Consider the following 23,642-nt stretch of genomic DNA (forward strand, 5'->3'; position numbering starts at 1 on the left):
TGCTTTATCCTAGGTATTCCTTGAAGAGGTGGGGTTTCAGGTGTCTCCGGAAGGTGGTGATTGACTCCGCTGTCCTGGCGTCGTGAGGGAGTTTGTTCCACCATTGGGGTGCCAGAGCAGCGAACAGTTTTGACTGGGCTGAGCGGGAACTGTACTTCCTCAGTGGTAGGGAGGCGAGCAGGCCAGAGGTGGATGAACGCAGTGCCCTTGTTTGGGTGTAGGGCCTGATCAGAGCCTGAAGGTACTGAGGTGCCGTTCCCCTCACAGCTCCGTAGGCAAGCACCATGGTCTTGTAGCGGATGCGAGCTTCAACTGGAAGCCAGTGGAGAGAGCGGAGGAGCGGGGTGACGTGAGAGAACTTGGGAAGGTTGAACACCAGACGGGCTGCGGCGTTCTGGATGAGTTGTAGGGGTTTAATGGCACAGGCAGGGAGCCCAGCCAACAGCGAGTTGCAGTAATCCAGACGGGAGATGACAAGTGCCTGGATTAGGACCTGCGCCGCTTCCTGTGTGAGGCAGGGTCGTACTCTGCGGATGTTGTAGAGCATGAACCTACAGGAACGGGCCACCGCCTTGATGTTGGTGGAGAACGACAGGGTGTTGTCCAGGATCACGCCAAGGTTCTTAGCGCTCTGGGAGGAGGACACAATGGAGTTGTCAACCGTGATGGCGAGATCATGGAACGGACAGTCCTTCCCCGGGAGGAAGAGCAGCTCCGTCTTGCCGAGGTTCAGCTTGAGGTGGTGATCCGTCATCCACACTGATATGTCTGCCAGACATGCAGAGATGCGATTCGCCACCTGGTCATCAGAAGGGGGAAAGGAGAAGATTAATTGTGTGTCGTCTGCATAGCAATGATAGGAGAGACCATGTGAGGTTATGACAGAGCCAAGTGACTTGGTGTATAGCGAGAATAGGAGAGGGCCTAGAACAGAGCCCTGGGGGACACCAGTGGTGAGAGCGCGTGGTGAGGAGACAGATTCTCGCCACGCCACCTGGTAGGAGCGACCTGTCAGGTAGGACGCAATCCAAGCGTGGGCCGCGCCGGAGATGCCCAACTCGGAGAGGGTGGAGAGGAGGATCTGATGGTTCACAGTATCGAAGGCAGCCGATAGGTCTAGAAGGATGAGAGCAGAGGAGAGAGAGTTAGCTTTAGCAGTGCGGAGCGCCTCCGTGATACAGAGAAGAGCAGTCTCAGTTGAATGACTAGTCTTGAAACCTGACTGATTTGGATCAAGAAGGTCATTCTGAGAGAGATAGCAGGAGAGCTGGCCAAGGACGGCACGTTCAAGAGTTTTGGAGAGAAAAGAAAGAAGGGATACTGGTCTGTAGTTGTTGACATCGGAGGGATCGAGTGTAGGTTTTTTCAGAAGGGGTGCAACTCTCGCTCTCTTGAAGACGGAAGGGACGTAGCCAGCGGTCAAGGATGAGTTGATGAGCGAGGTGAGGTAAGGTAGAAGGTCTCCGGAAATGGTCTGGAGAAGAGAGGAGGGGATAGGGTCAAGCGGGCAGGTTGTTGGGCGGCCGGCCGTCACAAGACGCGAGATTTCATCTGGAGAGAGAGGGGAGAAAGAGGTCAAAGCACAGGGTTGGGCAGTGTGAGCAGAACCAGCGGTGTCGTTTGACTTAGCAAACGAGGATCGGATGTCGTCGACCTTCTTTTCAAAATGGTTGACGAAGTCGTCTGCAGAGAGGGAGGAGGGGGGGGAGGGGGAGGAGGATTCAGGAGGGAGGAGAAGGTGGCAAAGAGCTTCCTAGGGTTAGAGGCAGATGCTTGGAATTTAGAGTGGTAGAAAGTGGCTTTAGCAGCAGAGACAGAAGAGGAAAATGTAGAGAGGAGGGAGTGAAAGGATGCCAGGTCCGCAGGGAGGCGAGTTTTCCTCCATTTCCGCTCGGCTGCCCGGAGCCCTGTTCTGTGAGCTCGCAATGAGTCGTCGAGCCACGGAGCGGGAGGGGAGGACCGAGCCGGCCTGGAGGATAGGGGACATAGAGAGTCAAAGGATGCAGAAAGGGAGGAGAGGAGGGTTGAGGAGGCAGAATCAGGAGATAGGTTGGAGAAGGTTTGGGCAGAGGGAAGAGATGATAGGATGGAAGAGGAGAGAGTAGCGGGGGAGAGAGAGCGGAGGTTGGGACGGCGCGATACCATCCGAGTAGGGGCAGTGTGGGAAGTGTTGGATGAGAGCGAGAGGGAAAAGGATACAAGGTAGTGGTCGGAGACTTGGAGGGGAGTTGCAATGAGGTTAGTGGAAGAACAGCATCTAGTAAAGATGAGGTCAAGCGTATTGCCTGCCTTGTGAGTAGGGGGGGAAGGTGAGAGGGTGAGGTCAAAAGAGGAGAGGAGTGGAAAGAAGGAGGCAGAGAGGAATGAGTCAAAGGTAGACATGGGGAGGTTAAAGTCACCCAGAACTGTGAGAGGTGAGCCGTCCTCAGGAAAGGAGCTTATCAAGGCATCAAGCTCATTGATGAACTCTCCAAGGGAACCTGGAGGGCGATAAATGATAAGGATGTTAAGCTTGAAAGGGCTGGTAACTGTGACAGCATGGAATTCAAAGGAGGCGATAGACAGATGGGTAAGGGGAGAAAGAGAGAATGACCACTTGGGAGAGATGAGGATCCCGGTGCCACCACCCCGCTGACCAGAAGGTCTCGGGGTGTGCGAGAACACGTGGGCAGACGAAGAGAGAGCAGTAGGAGTAGCAGTGTTATCTGTGGTGAGCCATGTTTCCGTCAGTGCCAGGAAGTCGAGGGACTGGAGGGACGCATAGGCTGAGATGAGCTCTGCCTTGTTGGCCGCAGATCGGCAGTTCCAGAGGCTACCGGAGACCTGGAACTCCACGTGGGTCGTGCGGGCTGGGACCACCAGGTTAGGGTGGGCGCGGCCACGCGGTGTGAAGCGTTTGTATGGTCTGTGCAGAGAGGAGAGAACAGGGATAGACAGACACATGGTTGACAGGCTACAGAAGAGGCTACGCTAATGCAAAGGAGATTAGAATGACAAGTGGGCTACACGTCTCGAGTGTTCAGAAAGTTAAGCTTACGTTGCAAAAAAATAAAAATAAAATACAAGATCTTATTGACTAAAATGATATAGTACTGCTGGCTGGTGAAGTAGCCTGGCTAGCAGTGGCTACGTTGTTGAAAGTGAAGCTGGCTAGGTAACCTCGACAATTTCACTACATTTCTCTAAACTACACAATTATCATGGATACAAGGACAGCAAAGACAACTAGCTAACACTACGCTAATCAAGTCGTTCCGTTGTAATGTAAGTTTCTACAGTGCTGCTATTCGGTAGAAGTTGGCTAGCTAGCAGTGTTGGCTAGGTAGGAGGACGGCAGCGCGGCAGGCGAAAAATAGCTGGCTAGCTAACCGATAATTACTCAAAGCTACACAATTATCTTAGATAAAAAGATAGCAAAGAAAACTATGTAGCCTCATCTACTCAACCTCTATCCTCTAACCATCCACCAAGCACTCTGTCGCCTCATCTACTCGACCTCTAACCTCTAACCATCCACCGAGCACTCTGTCGCCTCATCTACTCGACCTCTAACCCCTAACCATCCACCGAGCACTCTGTCGCCTCATCTACTCGACCTCTAACCCCTAACCATCCACCAAGCACTCTGTCGCCTCATCTACTCAACCTCTAACCTCTAACCATCCACCAAGCACTCTGTCGCCTCATCTACTCGACCTCTATCCTCTAACCATCCACCGAGCACTCTGTCGCCTCATCTACTCGACCTCTAACCCCTAACCATCCACCAAGCACTCTGTCGCCTCATCTACTCAACCTCTATCCTCTAACCATCCACCGAGCACTCTGTCGCCTCATCTACTCGACCTCTAACCCCTAACCATCCACCGAGCACTCTGTCGCCTCATCTACTCGACCTCTATCCTCTAACCATCCACCAAGCACTCTGTCGCCTCATCTACTCGACCTCTAACCCCTAACCATCCACCAAGCACTCTGTCGCCTCATCTACTCAACCTCTATCCTCTAACCATCCACCGAGCACTCTGTCGCCTCATCTACTCGACCTCTATCCTCTAACCATCCACCGAGCACTCTGTCGCCTCATCTACTCAACCTCTATCCTCTAACCATCCACCGAGCACTCTGTCGCCTCATCTACTCGACCTCTAACCCCTAACCATCCACCAAGCACTCTGTCGCCTCATCTACTCGACCTCTAACCCCTAACCATCCACCAAGCACTCTGTCGCCTCATCTACTCGACCTCTAACCCCTAACCATCCACCGAGCACTCTGTCGCCTCATCTACTCGACCTCTAACCCCTAACCATCCACCGAGCACTCTGTCGCCTCATCTACTCGACCTCTAACCCCTAACCATCCACCGAGCACTCTGTCGCCTCATCTACTCGACCTCTAACCCCTAACCATCCACCTAGCACTCTGTCGCCTCATCTACTCGACCTCTAACCCCTAACCATCCACCGAGCACTCTGTCGCCTCATCTACTCAACCTCTAACCTCTAACCATCCACCGAGCACTCTGTCGCCTCATCTACTCAACCTCTATCCTCTAACCATCCACCAAGCACTCTGTCGCCTCATCTACTCGACCTCTAACCTCTAACCATCCACCGAGCACTCTGTCGCCTCATCTACTCGACCTCTAACCCCTAACCATCCACCGAGCACTCTGTCGCCTCATCTACTCGACCTCTAACCCCTAACCATCCACCAAGCACTCTGTCGCCTCATCTACTCAACCTCTAACCTCTAACCATCCACCAAGCACTCTGTCGCCTCATCTACTCGACCTCTATCCTCTAACCATCCACCGAGCACTCTGTCGCCTCATCTACTCGACCTCTAACCCCTAACCATCCACCAAGCACTCTGTCGCCTCATCTACTCAACCTCTATCCTCTAACCATCCACCGAGCACTCTGTCGCCTCATCTACTCGACCTCTATCCTCTAACCATCCACCAAGCACTCTGTCGCCTCATCTACTCAACCTCTAACCTCTAACCATCCACCAAGCTCTCTGTCGCCTCATCTACTCGACCTCTAACCCCTAACCATCCACCGAGCACTCTGTCGCCTCATCTACTCAACCTCTAACCTCTAACCATCCACCGAGCACTCTGTCGCCTCATCTACTCAACCTCTATCCTCTAACCATCCACCAAGCACTCTGTCGCCTCATCTACTCGACCTCTAACCTCTAACCATCCACCGAGCACTCTGTCGCCTCATCTACTCGACCTCTAACCCCTAACCATCCACCGAGCACTCTGTCGCCTCATCTACTCGACCTCTAACCCCTAACCATCCACCAAGCACTCTGTCGCCTCATCTACTCAACCTCTAACCTCTAACCATCCACCAAGCACTCTGTCGCCTCATCTACTCGACCTCTATCCTCTAACCATCCACCGAGCACTCTGTCGCCTCATCTACTCGACCTCTAACCCCTAACCATCCACCAAGCACTCTGTCGCCTCATCTACTCAACCTCTATCCTCTAACCATCCACCGAGCACTCTGTCGCCTCATCTACTCGACCTCTAACCCCTAACCATCCACCGAGCACTCTGTCGCCTCATCTACTCGACCTCTATCCTCTAACCATCCACCAAGCACTCTGTCGCCTCATCTACTCGACCTCTAACCCCTAACCATCCACCAAGCACTCTGTCGCCTCATCTACTCAACCTCTATCCTCTAACCATCCACCGAGCACTCTGTCGCCTCATCTACTCGACCTCTATCCTCTAACCATCCACCGAGCACTCTGTCGCCTCATCTACTCAACCTCTATCCTCTAACCATCCACCGAGCACTCTGTCGCCTCATCTACTCGACCTCTAACCCCTAACCATCCACCAAGCACTCTGTCGCCTCATCTACTCGACCTCTAACCCCTAACCATCCACCAAGCACTCTGTCGCCTCATCTACTCGACCTCTAACCCCTAACCATCCACCGAGCACTCTGTCGCCTCATCTACTCGACCTCTAACCCCTAACCATCCACCGAGCACTCTGTCGCCTCATCTACTCGACCTCTAACCCCTAACCATCCACCGAGCACTCTGTCGCCTCATCTACTCGACCTCTAACCCCTAACCATCCACCTAGCACTCTGTCGCCTCATCTACTCGACCTCTAACCCCTAACCATCCACCGAGCACTCTGTCGCCTCATCTACTCAACCTCTAACCTCTAACCATCCACCGAGCACTCTGTCGCCTCATCTACTCAACCTCTATCCTCTAACCATCCACCAAGCACTCTGTCGCCTCATCTACTCGACCTCTAACCTCTAACCATCCACCGAGCACTCTGTCGCCTCATCTACTCGACCTCTAACCCCTAACCATCCACCGAGCACTCTGTCGCCTCATCTACTCGACCTCTAACCCCTAACCATCCACCAAGCACTCTGTCGCCTCATCTACTCAACCTCTAACCTCTAACCATCCACCAAGCACTCTGTCGCCTCATCTACTCGACCTCTATCCTCTAACCATCCACCGAGCACTCTGTCGCCTCATCTACTCGACCTCTAACCCCTAACCATCCACCAAGCACTCTGTCGCCTCATCTACTCAACCTCTATCCTCTAACCATCCACCGAGCACTCTGTCGCCTCATCTACTCGACCTCTATCCTCTAACCATCCACCAAGCACTCTGTCGCCTCATCTACTCAACCTCTAACCTCTAACCATCCACCAAGCTCTCTGTCGCCTCATCTACTCGACCTCTAACCCCTAACCATCCACCAAGCACTCTGTCGCCTCATCTACTCGACCTCTAACCCCTAACCATCCACCAAGCACTCTGTCGCCTCATCTACTCGACCTCTAACCCCTAACCATCCACCAAGCACTCTGTCGCCTCATCTACTCAACCTCTAACCCCTAACCATCCACCAAGCACTCTGTCGCCTCATCTACTCGACCTCTAACCTCTAACCATCCACCGAGCACTCTGTCGCCTCATCTACTCAACCTCTATCCTCTAACCATCCACCAAGCACTCTGTCGCCTCATCTACTCAACCTCTATCCTCTAACCATCCACCAAGCACTCTGTCGCCTCATCTACTCAACCTCTATCCTCTAACCATCCACCAAGCACTCTGTCGCCTCATCTACTCGACCTCTAACCCCTAACCATCCACCGAGCACTCTGTCGCCTCATCTACTCGACCTCTAACCCCTAACCATCCACCGAGCACTCTGTCGCCTCATCTACTCGACCTCTAACCCCTAACCATCCACCGAGCACTCTGTCGCCTCATCTACTCGACCTCTAACCCCTAACCATCCACCGAGCACTCTGTCGCCTCATCTACTCGACCTCTAACCCCTAACCATCCACCGAGCACTCTGTCGCCTCATCTACTCGACCTCTAACCCCTAACCATCCACCAAGCACTCTGTCGCCTCATCTACTCGACCTCTAACCCCTAACCATCCACCGAGCACTCTGTCGCCTCATCTACTCGACCTCTAACCCCTAACCATCCACCGAGCACTCTGTCGCCTCATCTACTCGACCTCTAACCCCTAACCATCCACCGAGCACTCTGTCGCCTCATCTACTCAACCTCTAACCTCTAACCATCCACCGAGCACTCTGTCGCCTCATCTACTCAACCTCTAACCTCTAACCATCCACCGAGCACTCTGTCGCCTCATCTACTCAACCTCTAACCTCTAACCATCCACCAAGCACTCTGTCGCCTCATCTACTCGACCTCTAACCCCTAACCATCCACCAAGCACTCTGTCGCCTCATCTACTCAACCTCTATCCTCTAACCATCCACCGAGCACTCTGTCGCCTCATCTACTCAACCTCTAACCCCTAACCATCCACCAAGCACTCTGTCGCCTCATCTACTCGACCTCTAACCCCTAACCATCCACCGAGCACTCTGTCGCCTCATCTACTCGACCTCTAACCCACCAACAGGGTATATTGTTATATACTGTACATGAACACATAAAGTCAATGTCTGACTCTACCTGGGATGAGAGAGAGACAGTTCCTGGGATTGAGAGAGACAGGTAGCCTATCAGAGAGGTGCTATAGATATGGATGTGGTAGTTCATTTCGCTGAGCTAGTCGGTGGTTTCCTTTCAATGCTAGAGTCAATAATCAACCCTGAAAGGAGTGAGAGAAACTTCAGTCTACTCTAAAGTGAGTCTCAAAACTCAACAACTAAGCATATTTGTATGGATCGAATGCTGATAGCCCTTCATTTCTGAACACTGAATTGCTGTCTCTAAGAATGTTAAGGGAGGTTGTGATATTTATAGTTCTCAGTTTCCAAAGCAAGACATATCCACATAGTGGAAACACAAAGGACATGATCATCTAGAGACAGGCAGGCTGGCTTCCATATCTGAAGCATCTCCATGATATCTACTGTCTCCCTCCTCGAATAAGTCCTGTCCTCTCTGTGCTTAAACCTGACTCAAGTATGGCCAGCAAGCATTTCAGTCCATTGAGATATACAAATAATATACTGTATATCAAGCATTTAGAGTGTCCAAACTCAAGATCAACCTCATGGTGTATTCACTCCATATATCGCCATAGTCTTAGCCATGCAGGTGGTTCAGCATTCATAATCATAACTACTTACCTACCTGTCCATATACTTTGTCATTATACAGTTATCATTATTAAAATATAGCTCCAACATTTTCATAATCGCTCTGTACAGTCTATAAATATATATTTATAGACCTGTCCATAAAATAAATGTTTTTAGTATTTTCTAACCCAGGAAAACTGACCCAGTTATGATTGTATCTATTATCGTTCTAAAGAAACCCTGTTAACCTGGCCGTGTTAAAACTGAACGAGCAAGGCCTGTTGGACAAACTGAAAAACAAATGGTGGTACGACAAGGGCGAGTGTGGCAGCGGGGGCGGTGACTCCAAGGTCAGAACCCTGTTTCAACCAACCACGCTGATCCACCAGGGGGGTAACTGGCCAATCACAAAGCTGCTCAGACACTCTGGATGGAAACACTTCCTGACGACTCTGTATAACACAAGAGAGACATGATATTGTATCTCTCCCAAGCCATGGCCCCGACTTCAACACGCAGGGTAACAAGTGCTTCAACTCTGTGTAAAGGGGCCAACTTAAAACTACAGAGAAACATTATACTCTCTCCCTAGCCAACATAAACTACTGTAGCCCTTCTGGGAAGAGGGTGTCTGGAATTAGCACAGTTTGTATTTTAGTAGACCCCCCACCCCTTACCCTGTTCTCATGAATAAGTAAGGGTGGTCTTTTATTCATGTGTAGGATCCCTGTCAAGCTGAAGACTCCACACAAACAGCAGCATTGGGTTTGTTTGTGTCTTTGTCCCCAAGCATCTCCTACTACCTAGATGCTCCTACAGCTTTTAAAGGGGAATAGACTCCAGAATCAGAATCTTTTCTGACGTGTTGTGTTCCGTAACAGAGGGTTCACAGCTGGTGTGCCGGTTACCCAGAGTGATACAGTAATACACATCTACTACCGTACAGTAGGGAGAGATGGAGTATTAACACATATCACTTTGACTCTGATGTACATGTGTATGTTGCTAATGATGTTGATGTATACTTTATGTACTTGCCTGTGAGTGAACGTGTGTGTGTGTGTGAGGGTTCAGACTACTAACCACTGACACAGCTAAAGTGCAGTAAACCTAGATGCGTAGATATGGTATATGATTGGACATGTTCTGAATGACTGACATAACATATGTTATGCTATGTTATTTATGTTATGGCCCTGCCCTGTCCTGGGTGTGGTGTGGTCTACATGCAGGATCCCGGTAAACCTAGCCGTGTTGAAGCTCAATGAGCAGGCCGTTTTAGACAAACTAAAGAACAAATGGTGGTACGATAAAGGAGAGTGTGGCAGCAACGACTCCGGACGCAAGGTCAGTCACACACTATAAATCAGTCCTTATACCCCCAAACACACCCGCATAAAACCCCTGATCCTAGACCAGTCCTAGCCCCCAAACATTCCTCACAACCTCCTCAAAACCCCTGATCCTAGACCAGTCCTAGCCCCCAAACATTCCTCACAACCTCCTCAAAACCCCTGATCCTAGACCAGTCCTAGCCCCCAAACACGCCTCACAACCTCCTCAAAACCCCTGATCCAAAACCAGTCTGAAACTACAAAAGCCCTGTAAGGTCTGTTCCCAGTCCAGCCCTTATATCTCAAACTTTTGCTCTATCTCTCTTTAACATTCCACTGGTACTCATTAGTATAGTGACTGAGATTGTCTCTCTCTCTCTCTCTGGCACTGGGAGCCGTTCACTGTTCTCTCCATAATGAGGCCAAGGATTGAATGAACTACTGACCTTGATGGTTGCGGTAAAACTGTGGAGTTTACATTGTTAAATCAAATATATTAGAGGTCATATGTTGTGATACACAAGAACATAATGTATGCTGCCTGCTCCTTATTGCAGAACATCAGCTACGTACACAGTACCTCTAAGCAATACATGTCGGCATGTCTCTTTGGAGAGAGCGTAACATTCACTTTCTGTGAGGTTGTTTTGGAGTGATGCATAGCTAACGAATGATGGTGTTCTTGTTGCAGGCATCCCTTGTGTCAGAATGAGATTGTCCTTATGTATACTACTACATTGTGTTGAAGTACATTATTGTAAAGTGCACTCTGCTGATCTAGCTAACATCAACCAGAGGGAATAGAAACATACAGAGATCAGCACATACAGGGCATTCGGAAAGTATTCAGACCCCTTCACTTTATTCCACGTTGTTACGTTACAGCCTTATTCTAAAATTGATTAAATTACATTTTTCCTCATCAATCTACACACAATACCCCATAATGACAAAGTGAAAACAGGTTTTTAGTCATTTGTGCACATGTATTAACAATAAAAACCTTTACATAAGTATTCAGACCCTTTGATATGAGACTCCAAATTGAGCTCAGGTGCATCCTGTTTTCATTGATCATCCTTGAGATGTTTCTACAACTTGATTGGAGTTCACCTGTGGTAAATTCAATTGATTTGACATGATTTGGAAAGGTACACACCTGTCTATAGAAGGTCCCACAGTTGACAGTGCATGTCAGAGCAAAAACCAAGCCATGAGGTCGAAGGAATTGTCCGTAGAGTTCCGAGACAAGATTGTGTCGATGCACAGATCTGGGGAAGGTACCAAGAACACAGTGGTCTCCATCATTCTTAAATGGAAGAAGTTTGGAACCACCAAGACTCTTCCTAGAGCTGGCCGCCCGGCCAAACTGAACAATCAGGGAAGAAGGGCCTTGGTCAGGGAGGTGACCAAGAACCTGATGGTCAGTCTGACAGTGCTCCAGAGTTCCTTTGTTGAGATAGGAGAACCTTCCAGAAGGACAACCATCTCTACAGCACTCCACCAATCATGCCTTTATGGTAGAGTGAGTGACCAGACAGAAGCCACTCCTCAGTAAAATGCAACATGTTTGCCAAAAGGCATCTAAAGGATTCTCAGACCATGAGAAACAAGATTCTCTGGTCTGATGAAACCAAGAACTCTTTGGCCTAAATGCCAAGCGTCACGTCTGGAGGAAATCTGGCACCATCCCTACGGTGAGGCATGGTGGTGGCAGCATCATGCTGTGGGATGTTTTTCATCGCCTTGGACTGGGAGACTATTCAGGATCGAGGGAAAGATAAACAGAGCAAACTACAGAGAGATCCTTGATGAAAACCTGCTCCAGAGCGCTCAGGACCTCAGACTGGGGCAAAGGTTCACCTTCCAACAGGACAATGACCCTAAGCACACAGCCAAGACAACGCAGGAGTGGCTTCAGGGTAAGTCTCTGAATGTCCTTGAGTGGCCCAGCGCAAGCCCGGACTTGAACTCTATCGAATATCTCTGGAGAGACCTGAAAATAGCTGTGCAGCAACTCTCCCCATCCAACCTGACAGAGCTTGAGAGGATCTGCAGAGAAGAATGGACGAAACTCCCCAAATACAGGTGTGCCAAGCTTGTAGCGTCATATGCAAGAAGACTCGAGGCTGTAATCGATGCCAAAGATGCTTCAACAAAGTACTGAGTAAAAGGTCTGAATGCTTATGTAAATGTGATATTTAAGTTTTTGCTTTGTCATTATGAGGTATTATGTGTCGATTGATGAGGGGAAAAACGATGTAATCCATTTTAGAATAAGGCTGTAGCGTAACAAAATGTGGAAAAAGTCAAGGTCTGAATACTTTCCGAATGCACTGTATCTGTTGTCAGCAGAGTGGTCTCTGAAAGCAGACAGGCAGAGAACACATAGCTGTTGTCAGCAGAGTGGTCTCTGAAAGCAGACAGGCAGAGATCACATAGCTGTTGTCAGCAGAGTGGTCTCTGAAAGCAGACAGGCAGAGATCACATAGCTGTTGTCAGCAGAGTGGTCTCTGAAAGCAGACAGGCAGAGATCACATAGCTGTTGTCAGCAGAGTGGTCTCTGAAAGCAGACAGGCAGAGATCACATAGCTGTTGTCAGCAGAGTGGTCTCTGAAAGCAGACAGGCAGAGATCACATAGCTGTTGTCAGCAGAGTGGTCTCTGAAAGCAGACAGGCAGAGATCACATAGCTGTTGTCAGCAGAGTGGTCTCTGAAAGCAGACAGGCAGAGATCACATAGCTGTTGTCAGCAGAGTGGTCTCTGAAAGCAGACAGGCAGAGATCACATAGCTGTTGTCAGCAGAGTGGTCTCTGAAAGCAGACAGGCAGAGAACACATAGCTGTTGTCAGCAGAGTGGTCTCTGAAAGCAGACAGGCAGAGATCACATAGCTGTTGTCAGCAGAGTGGTCTCTGAAAGCAGACAGGCAGAGATTACATAGCTGTTGTCAGCAGAGTGGTCTCTGAAAGCAGACAGGCAGAGATCACATAGCTGTTATCAGCAGAGTGGTCTCTGAAAGCAGACAGGCAGAGATCACATAGCTGTTGTCAGCAGAGTGGTCTCTGAAAGCAGACAGGCAGAGAACACATAGCTGTTGTCAGCAGAGTGGTCTCTGAAAGCAGACAGGCAGAGATCACATAGCTGTTGTCAGCAGAGTGGTCTCTGAAAGCAGACAGGCAGAGATCACATAGCTGTTGTCAGCAGAGTGGTCTCTGAAAGCAGACAGGCAGAGATCACATAGCTGTTGTCAGCAGAGTGGTCTCTGAAAGCAGACAGGCAGAGATCACATAGCTGTTGTCAGCAGAGTGGTCTCTGAAAGCAGACATGCAGAGATTACATAGCTGTTGTCAGCAGAGTGGTCTCTGAAAGCAGACAGGCAGAGATCACATAGCTGTTGTCAGCAGAGTGGTCTCTGAAAGCAGACAGGCAGAGATCACATAGCTGTTGTCAGCAGAGTGGTCTCTGAAAGCAGACAGGCAGAGAACACATAGCTGTTGTCAGCAGAGTGGTCTCTGAAAGCAAACAGGCAGAGATCACATAGCTGTTGTCAGCAGAGTGGTCTCTGTAAGCAGACAGGCAGAGAACACATAGCTGTTGTCAGCAGAGTGGTCTCTGAAAGCAGACAGGCAGAGATTACATAGCTGTTGTCAGCAGAGTGGTCTCTGAAAGCAGACAGGCAGAGATCACATAGCTGTTGTCAGCAGAGTGGTCTCTGAAAGCAGACAGGCAGAGATCACATAGCTGTTGTCAGCAGAGTGGTCTCTGAAAGCAGACAGGCAGAGATCACATTGCTGTTGTCAGCAGAGTGGTCTCTGAAAGCAGACAGGCAGAGAACACATAGCTGTTGTCAGCAGAGTGGTCTCTGAAAGCAGACAGGCAGAGATCACATAGCTGTTTTCAGCAGAGTGGTCTCTGAAAGCAGACAGGCAGAGATCACATAGCTGTTGTCAGCAGAGTAGTCTCTTAAAGCAGACAGGCAGAGATCACATAGCTGTTGTCAGCAGAGTGGTCTCTGAAAGCAGACAGGCAGAGATCACATAGCTGTTGTCAGCAGAGTGGTCTCTGAAAGCAGACAGGCAGAGATCACATAGCTGTTGTCAGCAGAGTGGTCTCTGAAAGCAGACAGGCAGAGATCACATAGCTGTTGTCAGCAGAGTGGTCTCTGAAAGCAGACAGGCAGAGATCACATAGCTGTTGTCAGCAGAGTGGTCTCTGGAAGCAGACAGGCAGAGATCACATAGCTGTTGTCAGCAGAGTGGTCTCTGAAAGCAGACAGGCAGAGATCACATAGCTGTTGTCAGCAGAGTGGTCTCTGAAAGCAGACAGGCAGAGAACACATAGCTGTTGTCAGCAGAGTGGTCTCTGAAAGCAGACAGGCAGAGATCACATAGCTGTTGTCAGCAGAGTGGTCTCTGAAAGCAGACAGGCAGAGATTACATAGCTGTTGTCAGCAGAGTGGTCTCTGAAAGCAGACAGGCAGAGATCACATAGCTGTTGTCAGCAGAGTGGTCTCTGAAAGCAGACAGGCAGAGATCACATAGCTGTTGTCAGCAGAGTGGTCTCTGAAAGCAGACAGGCAGAGATCACATAGCTGTTGTCAGCAGAGTGGTCTCTGAAAGCAGACAGGCAGAGAACACATAGCTGTTGTCAGCAGAGTGGTCTCTGAAAGCAGACAGGCAGAGATCACATAGCTGTTGTCAGCAGAGTGGTCTCTGAAAGCAGACAGGCAGAGATCACATAGCTGTTGTCAGCAGAGTGGTCTCTTAAAGCAGACAGGCAGAGATCACATAGCTGTTGTCAGCAGAGTGGTCTCTTAAAGCAGACAGGCAGAGATCACATAGCTGTTGTCAGCAGAGTGGTCTCTGTAAGCAGACAGGCAGAGAACACATAGCTGTTGTCCGCAGAGTGGTCTCTGAAAGCAGACAGGCATAGATCACATAGCTGTTGTCAGCAGAGTGGTCTCTGAAAGCAGACAGGCAGAGAACATAGCTGTTGTCAGCAGAGTGGTCTCTGAAAGCAGACAGGCAGAGATCACATAGCTGTTGTCAGCAGAGTGGTCTCTTAAAGCAGACAGGCAGAGATCACATAGCTGTTGTCAGCAGAGTGGTCTCTGAAAGCAGACAGGCAGAGATCACATAGCTGTTGTCAGCAGAGTGGTCTCTGTAAGCAGACAGGCAGAGAACACATAGCTGTTGTCAGCAGAGTGGTCTCTGTAAGCAGACAGGCAGAGATCACATAGCTGTTGTCAGCAGAGTGGTCTCTGAAAGCAGACAGGCAGAGATCACATAGCTGTTGTCAGCAGAGTGGTCTCTGAAAGCAGACAGGCAGAGATCACATAGCTGTTGTCAGCAGAGTGGTCTCTGAAAGCAGACAGGCAGAGATCACATAGCTGTTGTCAGCAGAGTGGTCTCTGAAAGCAGACAGGCAGAGATCACATAGCTGTTGTCAGCAGAGTGGTCTCTGAAAGCAGACAGGCAGAGATCACATAGCTGTTGTCAGCAGAGTGGTCTCTGAAAGCAGACAGGCAGAGATCACATAGCTGTTGTCAGCAGAGTGGTCTCTGAAAGCAGACAGGCAGAGAACACATAGCTGTTGTCAGCAGAGCGGTCTCTGAAAGCAGACAGGCAGAGATCACATAGCTGTTGTCAGCAGAGCGGTCTCTGTAAGCAGACAGGCAGAGAACACATAGCTGTTGTCAGCAGAGCGGTCTCTGAAAGCAGACAGGCTGAGAACACATATCTGTTGTCAGCAGAGTGGTCTCTGAAAGCAGACAGGCTGAGATCACATAGCTGTTGTCAGCAGAGTGGTCTCTGAAAGCAGACAGGCTGAGATCACATAGCTGTTGTCAGCAGAGTGGTCTCTGAAAGCAGACAGGCTGAGAACACATATCTGTTGTCAGCAGAGTGGTCTCTGAAAGCAGACAGGCTGAGATCACATAGCTGTTGTCAGCAGAGTGGTCTGTGAAAGCAGACAGGCAGAGATCACATAGCTGTTGTCAGCAGAGTGGTCTCTGAAAGCAGACAGGCTGAGATCACATAGCTGTTGTCAGCAGAGTGGTCTCTGAAAGCAGACAGGCAGAGAACACATAGCTGTTGTCAGCAGAGTGGTCTCTGAAAGCAGACAGGCAGAGAACACATAGCTGTTGTCAGCAGAGTGGTCTCTGAAAGCAGACAGGCAGAGATCACATAGCTGTTGTCAGCAGAGTGGTCTCTTAAAGCAGACAGGCAGAGATCACATAGCTGTTGTCAGCAGAGTGGTCTCTGAAAGCAGACAGGCAGAGAACACATAGCTGTTGTCAGCAGAGTGGTCTCTGAAAGCAGACAGGCAGAGAACACATAGCTGTTGTCAGCAGAGTGGTCTCTTAAAGCAGACAGGCAGAGATCACATAGCTGTTGTCAGCAGAGTGGTCTCTGAAAGCAGACAGGCAGAGATCACATAGCTGTTGTCAGCAGAGTGGTCTCTGAAAGCAGACAGGCAGAGATCACATAGCTGTTGTCCGCAGAGTGGTCTCTGTGAGCAGACAGGCAGAGATCACATAGCTGTTGTCAGCAGAGTGGTCTCTTAAAGCAGACAGGCAGAGATCACATTGCTGTTGTCAGCAGAGTGGTCTCTGAAAGCAGACAGGCAGAGATCACATTGCTGTTGTCAGCAGAGTGGTCTCTGAAAGCAGACAGGCAGAGAACACATAGCTGTTGTCAGCAGAGTGGTCTCTGAAAGCAGACAGGCAGAGATCACATAGCTGTTTTCAGCAGAGTGGTCTCTGAAAGCAGACAGGCAGAGATCACATAGCTGTTGTCAGCAGAGTGGTCTCTTAAAGCAGACAGGCAGAGATCACATAGCTGTTGTCAGCAGAGTGGTCTCTGAAAGCAGACAGGCAGAGATCACATAGCTGTTGTCAGCAGAGTGGTCTCTGAAAGCAGACAGGCAGAGATCACATAGCTGTTGTCAGCAGAGTGGTCTCTGAAAGCAGACAGGCAGAGATCACATAGCTGTTGTCAGCAGAGTGGTCTCTGAAAGCAGACAGGCAGAGATCACATAGCTGTTGTCAGCAGAGTGGTCTCTGAAAGCAGACAGGCAGAGAACACATAGCTGTTGTCAGCAGAGCGGTCTCTGAAAGCAGACAGGCAGAGATCACATAGCTGTTGTCAGCAGAGCGGTCTCTGTAAGCAGACAGGCAGAGAACACATAGCTGTTGTCAGCAGAGCGGTCTCTGAAAGCAGACAGGCTGAGAACACATATCTGTTGTCAGCAGAGTGGTCTCTGAAAGCAGACAGGCTGAGATCACATAGCTGTTGTCAGCAGAGTGGTCTCTGAAAGCAGACAGGCTGAGATCACATAGCTGTTGTCAGCAGAGTGGTCTCTGAAAGCAGACAGGCTGAGAACACATATCTGTTGTCAGCAGAGTGGTCTCTGAAAGCAGACAGGCTGAGATCACATAGCTGTTGTCAGCAGAGTGGTCTCTGTAAGCAGACAGGCAGAGATTACATAGCGGTTGTCAGCAGAGTGGTCTCTGAAAGCAGACAGGCTGAGATCACATAGCTGTTGTCAGCAGAGTGGTCTCTGAAAGCAGACAGGCAGATAACACATAGCTGTTGTCAGCAGAGTGGTCTCTGAAAGCAGACAGGCAGAGAACACATAGCTGTTGTCAGCAGAGTGGTCTCTGAAAGCAGACAGGCAGAGAACACATAGCTGTTGTCAGCAGAGTGGTCTCTGAAAGCAGACAGGCAGAGAACACATAGCTGTTGTCAGCAGAGTGGTCTCTGAAAGCAGACAGGCAGAGAACACATAGCTGTTGTCAGCAGAGTGGTCTCTGTAAGCAGACAGGCAGAGATCACATAGCTGTTGTCAGCAGAGTGGTCTCTGAAAGCAGACAGGCAGAGATCACATAGCTGTTGTCCGCAGAGTGGTCTCTGTGAGCAGACAGGCAGAGATCACATAGCTGTTGTCAGCAGAGTGGTCTCTTAAAGCAGACAGGCAGAGATCACATTGCTGTTGTCAGCAGAGTGGTCTCTGAAAGCAGACAGGCAGAGATCACATTGCTGTTGTCAGCAGAGTGGTCTCTGAAAGCAGACAGGCAGAGAACACATAGCTGTTGTCAGCAGAGTGGTCTCTGAAAGCAGACAGGCAGAGATCACATAGCTGTTTTCAGCAGAGTGGTCTCTGAAAGCAGACAGGCAGAGATCACATAGCTGTTGTCAGCAGAGTGGTCTCTTAAAGCAGACAGGCAGAGATCACATAGCTGTTGTCAGCAGAGTGGTCTCTGAAAGCAGACAGGCAGAGATCACATAGCTGTTGTCAGCAGAGTGGTCTCTGAAAGCAGACAGGCAGAGATCACATAGCTGTTGTCAGCAGAGTGGTCTCTGAAAGCAGACAGGCAGAGATCACATAGCTGTTGTCAGCAGAGTGGTCTCTGAAAGCAGACAGGCAGAGAACACATAGCTGTTGTCAGCAGAGTGGTCTCTGAAAGCAGACAGGCAGAGAACACATAGCTGTTGTCAGCAGAGTGGTCTCTGAAAGCAGACAGGCAGAGATCACATAGCTGTTGTCAGCAGAGTGGTCTCTGAAAGCAGACAGGCAGAGATCACATAGCTGTTGTCAGCAGCGTGGTCTCTGAAAGCAGACAGGCAGAGAACACATAGCTGTTGTCAGCAGAGTGGTCTCTGAAAGCAGACAGGCAGAGAACACATAGCTGTTGTCAGCAGAGTGGTCTCTGTAAGCAGACAGGCAGAGATCACATAGCTGTTGTCAGCAGAGTGGTCTCTGAAAGCAGACAGGCAGAGATCACATAGCTGTTGTCCGCAGAGTGGTCTCTGTGAGCAGACAGGCAGAGATCACATAGCTGTTGTCAGCAGAGTGGTCTCTTAAAGCAGACAGGCAGAGATCACATTGCTGTTGTCAGCAGAGTGGTCTCTGAAAGCAGACAGGCAGAGATCACATTGCTGTTGTCAGCAGAGTGGTCTCTGAAAGCAGACAGGCAGAGAACACATAGCTGTTGTCAGCAGAGTGGTCTCTGAAAGCAGACAGGCAGAGATCACATAGCTGTTTTCAGCAGAGTGGTCTCTGAAAGCAGACAGGCAGAGATCACATAGCTGTTGTCAGCAGAGTAGTCTCTTAAAGCAGACAGGCAGAGATCACATAGCTGTTGTCAGCAGAGTGGTCTCTGAAAGCAGACAGGCAGAGATCACATAGCTGTTGTCAGCAGAGTGGTCTCTGAAAGCAGACAGGCAGAGATCACATAGCTGTTGTCAGCAGAGTGGTCTCTGAAAGCAGACAGGCAGAGATCACATAGCTGTTGTCAGCAGAGTGGTCTCTGAAAGCAGACAGGCAGAGATCACATAGCTGTTGTCAGCAGAGTGGTCTCTGGAAGCAGACAGGCAGAGATCACATAGCTGTTGTCAGCAGAGTGGTCTCTGAAAGCAGACAGGCAGAGATCACATAGCTGTTGTCAGCAGAGTGGTCTCTGAAAGCAGACAGGCAGAGAACACATAGCTGTTGTCAGCAGAGTGGTCTCTGAAAGCAGACAGGCAGAGATCACATAGCTGTTGTCAGCAGAGTGGTCTCTGAAAGCAGACAGGCAGAGATTACATAGCTGTTGTCAGCAGAGTGGTCTCTGAAAGCAGACAGGCAGAGATCACATAGCTGTTGTCAGCAGAGTGGTCTCTGAAAGCAGACAGGCAGAGATCACATAGCTGTTGTCAGCAGAGTGGTCTCTGAAAGCAGACAGGCAGAGATCACATAGCTGTTGTCAGCAGAGTGGTCTCTGAAAGCAGACAGGCAGAGAACACATAGCTGTTGTCAGCAGAGTGGTCTCTGAAAGCAGACAGGCAGAGATCACATAGCTGTTGTCAGCAGAGTGGTCTCTGAAAGCAGACAGGCAGAGATCACATAGCTGTTGTCAGCAGAGTGGTCTCTGAAAGCAGACAGGCAGAGATCACATAGCTGTTGTCAGCAGAGTGGTCTCTGAAAGCAGACAGGCAGAGATTACATAGCTGTTGTCAGCAGAGTGGTCTCTGAAAGCAGACAGGCAGAGATCACATAGCTGTTGTCAGCAGAGTGGTCTCTGAAAGCAGACAGGCATAGATCACATAGCTGTTGTCAGCAGAGTGGTCTCTGAAAGCAGACAGGCAGAGAACATAGCTGTTGTCAGCAGAGTGGTCTCTGAAAGCAGACAGGCAGAGATCACATAGCTGTTGTCAGCAGAGTGGTCTCTGAAAGCAGACAGGCAGAGATTACATAGCTGTTGTCAGCAGAGTGGTCTCTGAAAGCAGACAGGCAGAGATCACATAGCTGTTGTCAGCAGAGTGGTCTCTGAAAGCAGACAGGCAGAGATCACATAGCTGTTGTCAGCAGAGTGGTCTCTGAAAGCAGACAGGCAGAGATTACATAGCTGTTGTCAGCAGAGTGGTCTCTGAAAGCAGACAGGCAGAGATCACATAGCTGTTGTCAGCAGAGTGGTCTCTGAAAGCAGACAGGCAGAGATCACATAGCTGTTGTCAGCAGAGTGGTCTCTGAAAGCAGACAGGCAGAGAACATAGCTGTTGTCAGCAGAGTGGTCTCTGAAAGCAGACAGGCAGAGATCACATAGCTGTTGTCAGCAGAGTGGTCTCTGTAAGCAGACAGGCAGAGAACACATAGCTGTTGTCAGCAGAGTGGTCTCTGAAAGCAGACAGGCTGAGAGCACATATCTGTTGTCAGCAGAGTGGTCTCTGAAAGCAGACAGGCAGAGATCACATAGCTGTTGTCAGCAGAGTGGTCTCTGTAAGCAGACAGGCAGAGAACACATAGCTGTTGTCAGCAGAGTGGTCTCTGAAAGCAGACAGGCTGAGATCACATAGCTGTTGTCAGCAGAGTGGTCTCTGAAAGCAGACAGGCAGAGATCACATAGCTGTTGTCAGCAGAGTGGTCTCTTAAAGCAGACAGGCAGAGATCACATAGCTGTTGTCAGCAGAGTGGTCTCTGAAAGCAGACAGGCAGAGATCACATAGCTGTTGTCAGCAGAGTGGTCTCTGAAAGCAGACAGGCAGAGATTACATAGCTGTTGTCAGCAGAGTGGTCTCTTAAAGCAGACAGGCTGAGATCACATAGCTGTTGTCAGCAGAGTGGTCTCTGAAAGCAGACAGGCAGAGATCACATAGCTGTTGTCAGCAGAGTGGTCTCTGAAAGCAGACAGGCAGAGATCACATAGCTGTTGTCAGCAGAGTGGTCTCTGAAAGCAGACAGGCAGAGATCACATAGCTGTTGTCAGCAGAGTGGTCTCTGAAAGCAGACAGGCAGAGATCACATAGCTGTTGTCAGCAGAGTGGTCTCTGAAAGCAGACAGGCAGAGAACACATAGCTGTTGTCAGCAGAGTGGTCTCTTAAAGCAGACAGGCTGAGATCACATAGCTGTTGTCAGCAGAGTGGTCTCTGAAAGCAGACAGGCAGAGATCACATAGCTGTTGTCAGCAGAGTGGTCTCTTAAAGCAGACAGGCAGAGATCACATAGCTGTTGTCAGCAGAGTGGTCTCTGAAAGCAGACAGGCAGAGATCACATAGCTGTTGTCAGCAGAGTGGTCTCTGAAAGCAGACAGGCAGAGATCACATAGCTGTTGTCAGCAGAGTGGTCTCTGAAAGCAGACAGGCAGAGAACACATAGCTGTTGTCAGCAGAGTGGTCTCTGAAAGCAGACAGGCAGAGATCACATAGCTGTTGTCAGCAGAGTGGTCTCTGAAAGCAGACAGGCAGAGATTACATAGCTGTTGTCAGCAGAGTGGTCTCTGAAAGCAGACAGGCAGAGATCACATAGCTGTTGTCAGCAGAGTGGTCTCTGAAAGCAGACAGGCAGAGATCACATAGCTGTTGTCAGCAGAGTGGTCTCTGAAAGCAGACAGGCAGAGAACATAGCTGTTGTCAGCAGAGTGGTCTCTGAAAGCAGACAGGCAGAGATCACATAGCTGTTGTCAGCAGAGTGGTCTCTGAAAGCAGACAGGCAGAGAACATAGCTGTTGTCAGCAGAGTGGTCTCTGAAAGCAGACAGGCAGAGATCACATAGCTGTTGTCAGCAGAGTGGTCTCTGTAAGCAGACAGGCAGAGAACACATAGCTGTTGTCAGCAGAGTGGTCTCTGAAAGCAGACAGGCTGAGAACACATATCTGTTGTCAGCAGAGTGGTCTCTGAAAGCAGACAGGCAGAGATCACATAGCTGTTGTCAGCAGAGTGGTCTCTGTAAGCAGACAGGCAGAGAACACATAGCTGTTGTCAGCAGAGTGGTCTCTGAAAGCAGACAGGCTGAGATCACATAGCTGTTGTCAGCAGAGTGGTCTCTGAAAGCAGACAGGCAGAGATCACATAGCTGTTGTCAGCAGGGTGGTCTCTTAAAGCAGACAGGCAGAGATCACATAGCTGTTGTCAGCAGAGTGGTCTCTGAAAGCAGACAGGCAGAGATCACATAGCTGTTGTCAGCAGAGTGGTCTCTGAAAGCAGACAGGCAGAGATTACATAGCTGTTGTCAGCAGAGTGGTCTCTTAAAGCAGACAGGCTGAGATCACATAGCTGTTGTCAGCAGAGTGGTCTCTGAAAGCAGACAGGCAGAGATCACATAGCTGTTGTCAGCAGAGTGGTCTCTGAAAGCAGACAGGCAGAGATCACATAGCTGTTGTCAGCAGAGTGGTCTCTGAAAGCAGACAGGCAGAGATCACATAGCTGTTGTCAGCAGAGTGGTCTCTGAAAGCAGACAGGCAGAGATCACATAGCTGTTGTCAGCAGAGTGGTCTCTGAAAGCAGACAGGCAGAGAACACATAGCTGTTGTCAGCAGAGTGGTCTCTTAAAGCAGACAGGCTGAGATCACATAGCTGTTGTCAGCAGAGTGGTCTCTGAAAGCAGACAGGCAGAGATCACATAGCTGTTGTCAGCAGAGTGGTCTCTTAAAGCAGACAGGCAGAGATCACATAGCTGTTGTCAGCAGAGTGGTCTCTGAAAGCAGACAGGCAGAGATCACATAGCTGTTGTCAGCAGAGTGGTCTCTGAAAGCAGACAGGCAGAGATCACATAGCTGTTGTCAGCAGAGTGGTCTCTGAAAGCAGACAGGCAGAGAACACATAGCTGTTGTCAGCAGAGTGGTCTCTGAAAGCAGACAGGCAGAGATCACATAGCTGTTGTCAGCAGAGTGGTCTCTGAAAGCAGACAGGCAGAGATTACATAGCTGTTGTCAGCAGAGTGGTCTCTGAAAGCAGACAGGCAGAGATCACATAGCTGTTGTCAGCAGAGTGGTCTCTGAAAGCAGACAGGCAGAGATCACATAGCTGTTGTCAGCAGAGTGGTCTCTGAAAGCAGACAGGCAGAGAACATAGCTGTTGTCAGCAGAGTGGTCTCTGAAAGCAGACAGGCAGAGATCACATAGCTGTTGTCAGCAGAGTGGTCTCTGTAAGCAGACAGGCAGAGAACACATAGCTGTTGTCAGCAGAGTGGTCTCTGAAAGCAGACAGGCTGAGAACACATATCTGTTGTCAGCAGAGTGGTCTCTGAAAGCAGACAGGCAGAGATCACATAGCTGTTGTCAGCAGAGTGGTCTCTGTAAGCAGACAGGCAGAGAACACATAGCTGTTGTCAGCAGAGTGGTCTCTGAAAGCAGACAGGCTGAGATCACATAGCTGTTGTCAGCAGAGTGGTCTCTGAAAGCAGACAGGCAGAGATCACATAGCTGTTGTCAGCAGAGTGGTCTCTTAAAGCAGACAGGC

General features: G+C 49.8%; 1 protein-coding gene across 3 annotated transcripts in view; it reads left to right on the forward strand.

Annotated features, from left to right (window-relative positions):
- Positions 1 to 23,642, forward strand: part of LOC139581629 (glutamate receptor 1-like) — a 231,968-nt gene that overhangs the window by 181,978 nt on the left and 26,348 nt on the right. For 2 of the 3 annotated variants that reach the window (XM_071411588.1, XM_071411589.1), the window contains exon 14: positions 8,827 to 8,941. In XM_071411588.1, the coding sequence (XP_071267689.1) occupies positions 8,827 to 8,941 (115 nt within the window). Of the gene's footprint in view, positions 1 to 8,826; positions 8,942 to 9,823; positions 9,939 to 23,642 lie in introns of all 3 variants that reach the window. The other variant, XM_071411590.1, reaches the window with a different exon arrangement.

The sequence above is a fragment of the Salvelinus alpinus genome, chromosome 7, assembly GCF_045679555.1.
Source record: "Salvelinus alpinus chromosome 7, SLU_Salpinus.1, whole genome shotgun sequence".
Lineage (NCBI taxonomy): Eukaryota > Metazoa > Chordata > Actinopteri > Salmoniformes > Salmonidae > Salvelinus > Salvelinus alpinus.